We start from the raw sequence: 13497 nt of genomic DNA, 5'->3' as shown, positions 1-13497 counted from the left end.
TCACAGATTCCAAGGGAGCGAATCTCAATCACCTAGAGAATGTTTCAAATTTCAGAATCCTAGGTCCCAGTCCCACAGACTGAGGTTTACTAGTGTGAAGTGAGTGACAGGAAGCACCTATGAGAAGCTCACTGTGGAGCACAATGACAGACTAGGTTTAAAACGCACAGGTCCTACGTGGGCAAAACTCAGGTTAGCTTTCTACAACCCAGACACAATCACGTAATTCCCTTCTTAAAAACTTGCTCTGTCATAAACGCTGCCAACCTCATGCCTTCAATTCCTAGTAAAGTATTCAAAATCCTTCACAGTCTGACCCATATTCGAGTGGCCAATGTCCCCTGCTGCTGATCTCCATTACATTTCTCAGGCACTACTTCCCATTTCAGATGACTGGAACTCCCCCAACACACCTTCTCACACCTTTTGTGCTGTTTTTTTCTTTCTGCCAGGATGGTTTTCCTGCTTCATCCTTCCTTTTCTGATTTGCCAAACTATTACATCTTTCTTTTTTTTTTTTTAAATATATTTTATTGATTTTTTACAGAGAGGAAGGGAGAGGAATAGAGAATTAGAAACATCGATGAGAGAGAAACATCGATCAGCTGCCTCTTGCACACCCCCGCCTGGGGATGTGCCCGCAACCAAGGTACATGCCCTTGACCGGAATCGAACCCGGGACCTTTCAGTCCGCAGGCCGACGCTCTATCCACTGAGCCAAACCGGTTTCGGCAAACTATTACATCTTTCAAGGCCCACATCAAACACCCAAACTTCTCTGAAACACTCCCTAACCTCCATCCTCCCAGTCGCTGAGCAGATTTGCTCAGTATTTTCCTCCCACAGACTTGAGTTCCTTGAAAATCAAGAATTGCATTGGTTTTCATTGCTGTCACCTTAGTACCAAGCAGAGCACAGAAGCATCTGTTGAACTGAATTATTCTTCACCAACTATTACAAGTATTGCACATGGAAATAGTTTACTACCGTTTATGAATAATGCTAACATTATTTAACTGAACTCTTATACAGACATGTTTAAGACCTACTCTCTAAGCAACTTTCATATATGAAATACAGTGGTATTAACTAGTCATCATGCTGTACAGTGAAATAATATTTCAGTAAAGCTATTATAATAATAACTAAAATGTTCATTATTATTTAAATTTTAGTCTGATCACTTTAAGACACTCACCTCGTTCTTTCCATTTTTGTTATTGTTACCCTGTGAAATCATCTTTTCTAGGACAGCAAGAAGATGCAAAGCTTTCTCAGCTTGGTAAGTTAATATATACAGGTCTACAAGTAGAAAACACACTGCTTGGGCAAATTTTTCTTCTGGGGGGGGGCGGGAAAATAAAACAAAAAGGAAAATTACAATCGAAAGTGAAGCAAACATCTCAGACCTTCCCCCACCCCTCCAAGCTCTAAAGAGCAAAGCCTAAGTCCTTACTTAAATGAATTTCATCACCTAGAGCCATGGTGGAAACAACTTGCAATGCCAACAATGCTGTTCTATTAGGCATCTCATTTCATTCCAATTGGCATCTCCCCACCTCTCATTTCAGGAAGTCAGTCTAGTGCAGGGGTGGGCAAACTTTTTGATTCGAGGGCCACAATGGGTTCTTAAATTGGACCGGAGGGCCAGAACAAAAGCATGATGGAGTGTTTGTGTGAACTAATATAAATTCAAAGTAAAGGAGCGGAGGGGAGAGCAAGAGAACCGGATAGAACAGCCGGATCTGGCTCGCGGGCCGTAGTTTGCATACGGCTGGTCTAGTGACTGAACATCCTTTGGCAAAATATCTACCAAACACCAGCACATGAAATGAGGATTTTACTTTATGTGGAAGGGTATCTCAATTCCAGTTCCTGTCTGGCTACTTACTAGTTATGTGGCCTTTACACACCATTGAACTAATTTTTAGACTCAGCTGGCTGACCTGCAAAATGGGGAGAACACTTTACCTGCCTAAAGGCAGGGGGTGGACCAGGGGACCAGGTGATCTCCTGAAGTTCCTTCTAACTCTAAAAAGATCTTTGACTCTGGTAAATATATTTCCTTTCAAGGTACAGAGATGGGAAAAAGAAATAATTTGATTGCAGACACAAAAGAACCAAAGTGTGGATTGGAGTATATCAGAAAATTGCAACAGCCAAGAGGAAAATATAAAGACAAGAACATCAAAGGAAGAACCCAAGGAAGAAAGGAAGGGTGACCCAGCATGATATAACACTATTTCCTTTCCTGTCAAAGAGAAGATAAAAGGAAAAATAAGGATGAAAAGAAGGCTGCTATAATCAAGAACAGAAAATTTCAGAAGTCCTTAAAAGCCTCCTAGCAAGTCTTCCTGATTCCCTTCTTGCTCTTATATAGTAGCCAGAGTGGTTTCCATTTAAAACTAAAATCAGTGTAGTTAATATGCAAAGGTGGCATCTCCAAGGGCTTCCCTCCAACTTAAACAAAGTCCCGACCTAGGTTACAATAATTTACCTGTTCTGTCCCTGGCTACTTCTGAGTTCATTTCCTACCATTTTCCCCACCTAGCCCCAGTCACAGTGGCATTCCAGCTGTTCCTCTCGAAAAACAATATCCCCAGTCAAGCTCTAGTCTGTACCCAATTTTAGCTTTTCTTCATAGCATTTAGCTATCTCACAATATATTTCGTGTGCAGCGCTCTCTCCCATTAGAATGTAAGCTTAATAAGGGTAAAGACATTTTCTCTTTCATTCACTGCATCAATCTTTAGGTCCCAGTGTCTGGCCCATAGTATATGCTCAATAAATAGATGTTAAATGAGGAATCCAAGTAGTAAAATTAAAAAAATAATAATTTTCAAAGAAGAAGATAAATACATTTGAGTACTAATTGGTTGCTAGATTCTGCTCAACCCTAGCAGATTAACAGGATTTCAGGAACTGTTCTGGAAATTCTAAAAACCAGCTTTATTGGGGGGAAGGGGGGGGGGGCCAAAACCACATCCATGCCATCCTTGAAGTATAATTCTGACTTCTAGCTTTTCAGAAGAAAAGGACTGGTCACCCGTTACATAATGCTTCACCACTGAGGCCTCTCGGGGGCAGTCTGTCCAGCCACCACATCCGCAGGATTGGGGGGAAGATGAGAAGCGCCATGAAAATGCTCCCCTGGAGCCATAGTAAACAGCTGTTCAACCAGCTGTCAGCAAAAGGGGGCTCTGCAACTCTCCCCAAAGTATCATGGGGGAGCCATCACACTCCACCACAGGTCCTGAGGGGACCACATCAGCAATCAGGTGTTTATGAAGCAGGAATCTGCATTAGTGTTTTGAGTTTAAAAGAAAATAACCATGGAGCAAAAGACAAAAATGTGAATCACAACTGAATGTGCTTGTGGGTGGACACCAACAGCCCTCTCTAACAACCATTTCCTGGGTCCAGCTTTGCTGCTTTATTTGCGCCCTTTTTTTCCCTTTGCCCTTACCTTTGTTCCTACTCTTGAGGCTAGTAATTGTAAGCTAGTTAAGATAACAAAAAAGCTAACACAGTTCTCTACTATCTACTCTACTTCAGTTAGGCAGTAGACAAAATAAATTACTACAAAGTCCCCTAACATTACAAAACACGCCTTCCTTAATACACCACTTAGGTAAGAAAGGGTCAGGTCCACAACCAAAGAAAACCCCCTCAAATCAGCAATTCTTTCACATTAGAAACAGCAATGCTAACAGTTATCTTAAAGAATTGGGTTGGGAGAATGCTAAAAGAAAACCTGGATTCATATGAAAGTGACATAATTTTTATCTTTTCTAACCATTAAGAAAACCGGATACAGCTTTATTTCTTTCTTACTGACATGTAATTCTCCGATTTAGGTTATCTGGGTACAAACACCAGAGACCTTTGCAAGTATGAGAAGATATGGAAATTACTGACTTGAAAGATAACATACCAAAAGGTTCTATAAACTGATAAAGTTTTTCACCAACTGATATGGCTTCTGTATACTGCCGCAAATGATAAAGAATGACTGCTTGATTGTAATACAACATGCTGTTTTCAACATCATCTAATCCATCCATTTCTTCAACAGCTGAGTGGACCTATAAAACAATCCACAGGGTTTATGCTAAAACAACAGTAAGAAAATAAAGCACAAAAGTGAAAGAAATCTACATGAATAATCAAGAACACAGGCCAATGTTTATTTTGAATTTTTCCACATTTTCAACAGGCTCTCTAGATTTCAATTACTCTCACACTAAAAAGTATTTCATTCATAATAAAATTCTGTTTAGTAAACTGTTTTGATGGGACTTATTTAGTACCTAGCACAAGGCAAGGTTATTCTCCTCCTTGCCACTGTGAAGATATATCTTTAATGTTCAACTGCCAGCATGGTTTCTGGGTTGGATTTCCACCTTGTAGACTCATGGGAAGTGGGCCAACCTCAAAACGGCCTTTCCCATGAGCATGTTACGCAGTATGTACACAGAAACTTGGTTCCATTTTGTAAAAACAAAAGTAAAATTTAAACATGAACAAACAATAGCTAACTACTTAACTATGTGCCAGGCCTGCTACATTGAACCTTTTTACAGAGAACACCTCATTTAATCCTCACCATACCTCGAGAACATAGATAATATTGCCATTTCTATCTTATAAATAAGGAAACCAGCACAAAAAGCTTAATTATCTTGCCCAAGGCCATAAAGCTAGTATGTATACTTTCTGATTTTCCTATGATGTTCAGGTTTTGTTTCCTCAGTAAAAAGGATAGATTTTTTTGAAGTAATGAACAAAATGCACTTTGTCACACATGGTAGTGAAAACAGACTTCCAAGGGCTTTATTAGAACCCTAACGTCAACATCTGGTACCAAAAGAAAAAATTACACCACTTTGCATTTTCAAGATAGACCCTCTGTCTACCCAAAGCACATTCAAATTTGGTATATTAACCTATTTTATTCAAGTAAGAAAACCCAATAGAAAACAAAATCAGATTACGTAACTTTCATTTCTTGGAATAATAGTTTCATACAAGTAAAATTAATACCAATGAATGTTTCAGATATATTAGAAATTGTGTTATGAATATCAGACAATAAGTCACATTAATTTTCCTTAACTCTTTTTATCCTAAAATTTAGAGAGCATAATAGCTAAATTCATTTGTGTACATTACCTGATTCTTCAGCTGGTTAAGTGTTTGTCTCAAACTATCTGTTGTTGTTTGGTTACTTTTAAAAAACTCAGCTACCGCTGTATTTAAAATTATTTTATAATCATCTTTGTTTATATCTTGTAGGCAGGCAAGGTGTTGAAGACAGGCATCATAATTTCCAGCCTAAAACAAAAATGAAAACACACATTCACAAAATTACATACCAGCTTTAAGACCTATATGATCATTTCCAAATATATTCCACACATCTTTATTTTAAAACTCTTTAAAAAGATATAATTCCCCAAAATATACTAGTTAAAATCATTAGATAAAACGTTTATGTCAATTAAGAAACTGTGTGCCCTAGCTGGTTTGGATCAGTGGACAGAGCGTCAGCCTGCAGACCAAAGTGTCCCGGGTTTGATTCCAGTCAAGGGTAGGCTTGGATGCAGGCTCCTCCTCGGCCGGGCCCTGTCTGGGACTTGTGCAGGAGGCAACCAATCGATGTGTTTCTCTCACATTGATGTTTCTCTCTATCTTTCCCTCTCTCTTCCACTCTCCCTAAAAATCAATGGAAAAATAGTCTTGGGTGAGGGTTAATAAAAAAAACCCCACAAACTGTGATATGTCAATCACATCTCAGTAAAATTGAAAAAAAAAAAAGAAAAAGAAATGGTGGCTATATATTTCCTAAGAATCAAACTCTAACACTAGTAAGTGTGCATCATTTCTATAAGACATATACATATAAATATATATATAAACTATAGCTATATATGTAATAATCACATCTATATATATAAAAGCCTAAGTAACCGTCTGACCGGTAGCTATGACGTGCAATGACCACCAGGGGACAGATGCTCAATGCAGGAGCTGCCAAGCTGCGGTGACTTGGCAGCTGTGGTTCTCGGGTGACGCACCTGGAACCAGAGAGGAGGGAGCCTGATTCTGGGGTGTGTCACCTGAGAACCGCCCTCTCGCAATCCAGAACCCGTTGGGGGATGTCACAGAGCCGGTTTCAGCCCAATCCCTGCAGGCCAGGCTGAGGGACCCCACTGATGCATGACGGGCCTCTAGTATAACATATATATTAGTATATATTGGTACATATTGCTAGCAGGGTATAATAGCCAAAGCTAGCCAAGAGAAGTAATGTGATTACTCCACATTTTAATTCCTAGTTAATATACTCTGAATACTTATGTCTCAAGTTCTTCTGCTTACATGTATGCAACTTGATAATCAAATGTAAGATGTGTTTTTTTTTCATATTGTTTAAAAATGTCAGAATAGTTAGTGTTTTGACAAACTTTTGGGATTCCATTTTAAAGTACATTCAAGAAAAAAATTGAAGAGACTAGTGAAATGAAAAGGCTGACCCACATACTTACAAGTATAAATTTAAAAGACTTAAAAACAATAGTGTGAGAGTTAAAATGTATTTATGAAAGCACAAAGACTTGGGAATGGCTCAAATTACTCCTGATCCTTTTATCATAGTTAAACTCTAAAATGTCTTTATTTTAAAACTAAACCTACTCTCGAAACTTAACTCTTTAATTAGTACACACACACACACACAGTATAAATTTAAAAATCCAATGTGAAACGATTCATACTTGAGAGATCCTAAAAGTGGAGCCGATTAAGGGAAACATTTCTTACCGTGAAAGCTTGGAAAGCATTGGTGGACAGCTCCTTCTCTTGATCAGTGATCCCAGAGGACTGACCTGTCGCTTCATGCTTCTCGGCTCCCTGATCTGCAAATATACAGTTTTACACTTCTTTAGAAATAACAGTTGTGCAGTGATGTGTCCCTAGTTTTCTTAATAGTCTTCTTCCTAATGAAGTTGCCAAAGTTAGAGCTCTCTCAACTACAATGACTAATTAGTGTAGAGTAAGAAGCCACTCCTCTAAAAACTTAAGAAAAAGTTTCCTTTAGCCATGGCCAAATTCAATGAAAGCCCACCATGGTTTATATAAGGACTAGAGGCCTGGAGCTTGACATTCGTGCACTGGGGTTGGGGTCCCTCAGTCCGGCCTGTGCCCTCTCGCAGTCCAGGACTCCGTGGGGGATGTCTGACTGCCAGCTTAGGCCCACTCCCTTAGCACTGCTGTGGAGGCGGTAGAGGCTCCTGCCACTGCTGCTGCGCTCGCCAGCCGTGAGCCTGGCTTCTGGCTGAGCAGCGCTCCCCCTGTGGGAGCACACTGACCACCAGGAGGCAGCTTCTGCGTTGAGCGCCTGCCCTCTGGTGGTCAGTGCGCATCATAGCGACTGGTTGTTCTGCTATTCGGTCGATTTGCATATTAGGGTTTTGTTATATAGGATTACAGCTCTGCTCATCAGGACATTAGGGCTTAGAATGTTTGCTCTTTTATTTTATTTATTTTTAAAAAATATATTTTATTATTGATTTTTACAGAAAGGAAGGGAGAGGGATAGAGAATTAGAAACATCAATGAGAGAGAAACATCGATCAGCTGCCTCCTGCACAACCCCCACTGGGGATCAAGCCTGCAACCAAGGTACATACTCCTGACCAGAATTGAACCCAGGACCCTTCAGTCCATGGGCCAATGCTCTATCCACTGAGCCAAACCCGTCAGGGCTGTTGTGCTCTTTTAAAGATATTAGTTCTGTTCCTCTAGCAATATACCAAAAGCAGGCCCTAGAGACCCAAGGAGATTATAAATACACTAGAGGCCCAGTGCACAAAATTCGTGCACAGGTAGGATCCCTAGTGGCTGTTGGCTGTGGCCTTTCTTCCCCCGGCTGCCTGCCGCCGCTGTTGGGCCACCGCCGGCCGGGGCCTCCCTTCCCGTAGTTGGCTGGCTGGCCCCGCCCCCTGGTCAAACTCCTGGTCGAATGGACAATTTGCATATTAGGCTTTTATTATATAGGATGTACAATGCCTTTAAGAAATTCATAATGCAGTTGGAATACAGTAATAACCTTTAACAATGAGAAATCTACATTGATAACTCAGAGGTAATTTCCAGGCAAAGAATGCTTTCATAAACTTAGAAATCCCAAAGTCAAAATTAACACATTTAAAAAGCTTCCTTAACATGAGTTAAGTGCCCACATACATTCTAAGATTAATGATTCTTGCTCCACAATTTATTATTTTAAAAAACTGGCTGGGTAGCTCAGCTGGTTAGAGCATCGTCCTGATACGCCAAGGGTATGGGTTCGATCCCTGGTCAGGGCACATACAAGAATCAACCAATGAGTGCATAAATAAGTACCCAAATCAATGTTTCTCTCTTTCTCTTCCTCTCTCTTTCTCTAGTCAATAATTAAAAAAAGAAAGAAGTGATACTTCTGTTACTTAAAGTTAACAGATAAATTGGCATTTCATTTCACCATTAGCATACAAAGAAACAGAAAGAAAGTCAAAGGGGGATAAGTGGTGATGGAAGGAGACTTTATTTGGGTTGGTAAATGTACAATACAATACAATACACAGATGATGTATTGTAGAACTGTATACCTGAAACCTGTATAATTTTATTAACCAATGTCACTCCAATAAATTAAGAAATTAAATTAAATTTGTAAATAAGAACTGAGTCCTAATAGGGAGGAAGAAGAACTAGTAGTTTAATGGAGAAAGTTTACCAGTTTAGAATAAGGACAGTGTTAAAACAGCTTTTCCTTTAGAAAGCCAACATGCTTGACTGCAAGACTACTGTTTACACAGTACATCTGTTTTACAAAACTTTCAGGTGCACAGGAACAGTAAGAACCAATTACTTTAAAATGTGTAAAAATGGAACACAGAATTTCAGGACCCCAGAAAGCAAAGTATGAGTTTAGAGTGAAGCAGAACTCTCAACTTCATGTACATTTATTATCTATCTATCTAACAATCTATCTATCAAAAGGCTAAGTGTCCGTCCTTCCCTCTGACCAGTAGCTATGATGCGCACTGACCACCAGGGGGCAGACGCTCAATGCAGGAGCTGCCATGACACGCACTGGACATTTAAAAATAAACGGCACCACAGACCTGGCGCCCACAAACCAACACTCGGCTTCCCCCAAGTGGGACACAGGCCCTGCCACCACCCCGGAGTGACACCCCACCAAATTGCAGCCAACGCTGCCAAGACCCCATGGTGAAAAATGCGGCCCACAGCCCAGCCCAGCATGGAATCAGTCGCTGTGAGCACCGGGTAATGACATCATGTAGCAACGCCCAGCTTCCTCTCCCTAGCGACTAGCCTCCTTGGAGTTTCTTCAGCCCGAGAACCCAACTTGCTTTATAGCCAGGTGCAAACATTTTACAGTTCAACCAAATATCTGTGAAGCACTTTCCCGTGCCTCATCTTATTTGATCCTCACAGAAGTCCTGGAGTAGGTAGATAGGAGACTCAGTAGAATCCTATTTTCTTTTCATTAGCAAGACAACGAGATTTAGAAAATTTAGAAACTTGACCCGAATGAAAAGAAATGGTGGAACTTGAAAATTACTTCAGGTTTTCTCACTGCGCAGAATAGTCAAACACTGCTACAGTTAAATATTTTACCCTTTTTTCTCCCTGCATGATCTACAATAATAATCTGTTCTGTGTTGATATTTACTGCTGTGTTGCTGACAATTACCTGAAAGAGAAGTTGGGGTGCTTCACTGGGCTGGAAAAAGTTTAGCTAAATCAGAAAGCAGGTCTAATTAAGCAAGTTTATCTATCTATCTATCTATCTATATATATATAAAAGGCTAAGTTGACTCGCGCATGTGCAATACATATAAAGCTCTCGCTAGCACCAATCGCACACATGTGTTTCGATCTGTCATTGTTGATCGTGAATTTGGTTAACACTTCTGTTATAGAGAAAGGGTAAATAGTGATATTAAAATATTTCTTCTAATTAATTTCCTTTCAATGTGCACAAATCCGTGCACCGGGACACTAGTCAAATTATAACAATGAACACAAATACTTAAAAAAAAGTTTGGAAACCTAAACTGTTTTAAAAAATGTATCTTCCCTCATCATTAGAAAGTAAACTAAATTTAAGACAAATGACAAAAATTCTTGATCTGCCATCAAGTTATCTCCATAGCTTCTTCTAAAATACTTATATCCTCTCTGGACTAGATGACATTCTTTAATGGGACTTCTGGGCTCAACTGTCAAAGAGTGATGTGTAAATACAGGGCAGAGGGAAATACACACAACTCACCAAGGCGTTGAGGAATTTAAGCTTCTATCTACTTTCCCCCAAAGGCAGATTGGCTCAGGTGGCCACTGCTGCTATCATTATCCTCTAGGAGCTGTAAAAGTCTCCAAAAAATTTTCCAGGAAAGGAGAGAAGCCAACTTTAAGATAGATAAATAAATAAATAAGCTAGACTCGAAGGCTGACAAGAGACTCCGAAATTCTCATTTCTACAGACATTTCAAAGAACTGAGCTCAATAACAGCCTTTTATATGTTAACCAACCATCATTTTACCTACATTCTTTTACATTACGATATACGTCAACGGGATTACTATTTTTATTTTCCTTGTTATCTCTCTCTACTTTTCAAGTTTTCTGCAAGAAGTGGGTATTATTTGTATACCCTTTTTTAAAATGTTTTTAAAACATTCATTTTTTGTTAACTGATTTCTTACCCGTAAGAGTCTGCACGTAATCCCACAATGTGTCTTTATTTGTCCAAAAGTAGTCTCCATTGCCAATTGAAACGGTATATGACCGTTCATCCATAAGCTTGACTTTCCTTCTACTGTGGCCTAATGCACACGGCTGACCTTCCAGGCGTACAGAGCTCTTTGGCGCACAAACCTTGACATTCTTTAAGCCAAAGGGCTTCATTTTAAACCAAACAATTGCCTGTAGGTTTGAACTAAATACAAAAGAAACACACTGCTTTTTCAAAACTGAAAAAAGTCAGTTAACTGAAAGCATAGACACATTCCATTAAAAGAATGCTAATTCAAATATGATTGGAGGAAGATCTTCCATACAAGCTAGCTACACTTTTCAAATTTTAACTCCAATGACATTCAAGGAAAAAATTTTGTTCCAAAGAAAAAAAGGATTGCTGAGGCCTAAGGAAATCTGCAACACTCACAACAAGTGTTGCTGCCTCTGTGAAGGAAGATTTTAAATAAGACATTTTAAACAAAAATAATTCAAGTTCACCGAAGTCACCATCTAGCTAAGGCTCACACGCCTCGCGTGTGGTTTTCTATTACTTGAACTAGTACAGCTGACTTATAATGCTGATTTCTATACGACTCAGAGAAATAACATGTGACCAGTAGTGCTATAGACTTCAGCACCCTGCCCAGCACTGCAGAAATAAACAGAATATCAAGAATCAAGAATACAGCAGCATGCCTTGGGGAAGACAGGCAAAGCAGAACACTACCACTGCCAATGGGTATTTTTATTTTCATATCTGAGAGTAGTTTTATGCATAGAAGAAAGATTTCCTCTAGTTTTCAATCCCATGACCGATGCTCTAACCACTTAGCTACACCAGCCAGGGCTCTTTTTTAAAATATTGAGATATAATTGACATATTAACGTTATATTACTTTCAGATATATAACATGATGTTTTTGTGTATATCCCACAGATTTCTTCTAATTGCAAATGGAAGATGTTCCTATCACCATCTTAACAAATTGATCAAATTTAGCATCTAATAGTGAACAAACTGACAATATGTACTTTATAAAAAGTATATAGCTTCACCTACAGAGTATCTTACAAATATATTAACCCCAAATCTAATTAAGCCTGTTAAAATAACTTTTAGTTTACAGAAAATACACAATAAGGAACTAAAGGATGCCAGGAAGAAACAATCAGAAAAATCCAGAATGCAGGATGTTCTACAAGGCAACCAATTTAGTCTCTTAAAAAAAAAAATCAGTCATGAAAAAAAAAAAAAAGGAATTAAGAGACATACCATATATGAATCTTAACTGGTTCTTAATTTGAAAGCCACAGTTTAAAGTTTTATGGAACAGTTTTGGTTCAACTGGGAAAGTCTGACATATTCAAATATTAATTTTCTGAAGTATAATGGTATTATAGTTATGTAGGTAAATGTCCTTATTTTACGAAATGCCTGGTGAAATATTTAGAGATGAAGTGTCATGATGTCTGTAACTTCTTCAGAAATGACTCTGTAGCTAGAGATAAAGGAAATAAATACAGCAAAATGTAACAATTGATGAACTAGGTGGTGGTTATATGGGTATTCATTTTATTTTTTCAATATTCTGGATGTTTGTAATAAAAAGTTAAAAAAATACCAAATGAGCACTGATTTTTGTAAGTATGTATGGTGACACATGTTAATAGACATACTATGGTGATCATTTTGCAGTATATACAAATATCAAATCATTACGTTGTACACCTGAAACTAACCTATCAATTATATCAGTTAAAAACAAAACAAAACACCAACCTATACTGAATGCTTACTGCATTTTTCAAGGAAAAGAGAATATCTAACTGTAAAGTTGTGTGACTCTATCAGGGATTTTTTTTTCAAGTCAATGTGAACTTGGGTAGGCACAGAAAAAGTCTGGAAGAACACACAAACTCATATTGGTTATCTGGAGAGTGGGGAGACAGAGGACTTTATATATATTTTTATTGATTTCAGAGAGGAAGGGAGAGGGAGAAAGAGATAGGAACATCAATGATGAGAGAGAATCATTGATCAGCTGCCCCCCGCATGCCATCCTGGGGATCGAGCCCACAACTCAGGCATATGCTCTTGACTGGAATCGAACCCGGGACCCTTCAGTCCACAGGCTGACGCTCTATCCACTGAGCCAAACCGGCTAGGGCTGGACTTCATATTTTTTTTTACCTTATACACTTACTAATAAAAAGTTTTTGGTGTTTTAAATAAAATAAAAAATACCCTTGGCTTAAAGTTTTTCCATTTTTAGTCAGTCTGGCTCACAATTTCAAAAGCCCCCTTTAAGTATTCATCTCCTGGTTTCGTATTATTCACCTGGTCCTGTCTTTCCCTTGTTCATATCATCATCAACCTTTCCCCATTAAGCCTACTACTGCCATCCTCATAGTCCAAATTCTCAGATAAATTCAAATCTAGGATTTTGTTTTCTAACTCCAGCCACATTCTCCTTTCAAATAACTATCAAAAGTAAAGTAAAAATTGATATTGGTTTTAGCCTTTGCTGGTGTCGCTCAGTGGCTGAGCGTCGATCTGTGAACCAGGAGGTCATGGTTCTATTCCCCGTCATGGCACACGCCCATTGATCCCATTGAGGTTGCAAGCTCGATCCCCAGTAGGGGGTGTATAGGAGTCAATCCATAGCTGTTTCTCTCTATCT

At 38.9% G+C, this 13497-nt stretch overlaps 1 protein-coding gene across 4 annotated transcripts in view; it reads right to left on the bottom strand.

The window, feature by feature from the left end:
* CNOT10 (CCR4-NOT transcription complex subunit 10) overlaps window positions 1-13497 on the bottom strand; it is a 109506-nt gene that overhangs the window by 31673 nt on the left and 64336 nt on the right. For 3 of the 4 annotated variants that reach the window (XM_080675696.1, XM_080675694.1, XM_080675695.1), the window contains 4 exons: window positions 6823-6917; window positions 5173-5334; window positions 3935-4085; window positions 1199-1341 (listed from right to left, as the gene is read on the bottom strand). In XM_080675696.1, coding sequence (XP_080531822.1) covers window positions 1199-1341; window positions 3935-4085; window positions 5173-5334; window positions 6823-6917 — 551 coding nt within the window. The remainder of the gene's footprint in view (window positions 1-1198; window positions 1342-3934; window positions 4086-5172; window positions 5335-6822; window positions 6918-13497) is intronic. The other variant, XM_080675697.1, reaches the window with a different exon arrangement.

The sequence above is a fragment of the Plecotus auritus genome, assembly GCF_963455305.1.
Source record: "Plecotus auritus genome assembly, chromosome: 6".
Taxonomy (NCBI): domain Eukaryota; kingdom Metazoa; phylum Chordata; class Mammalia; order Chiroptera; family Vespertilionidae; genus Plecotus; species Plecotus auritus.
This window is presented reverse-complemented; position numbering and strand designations above follow the sequence as displayed.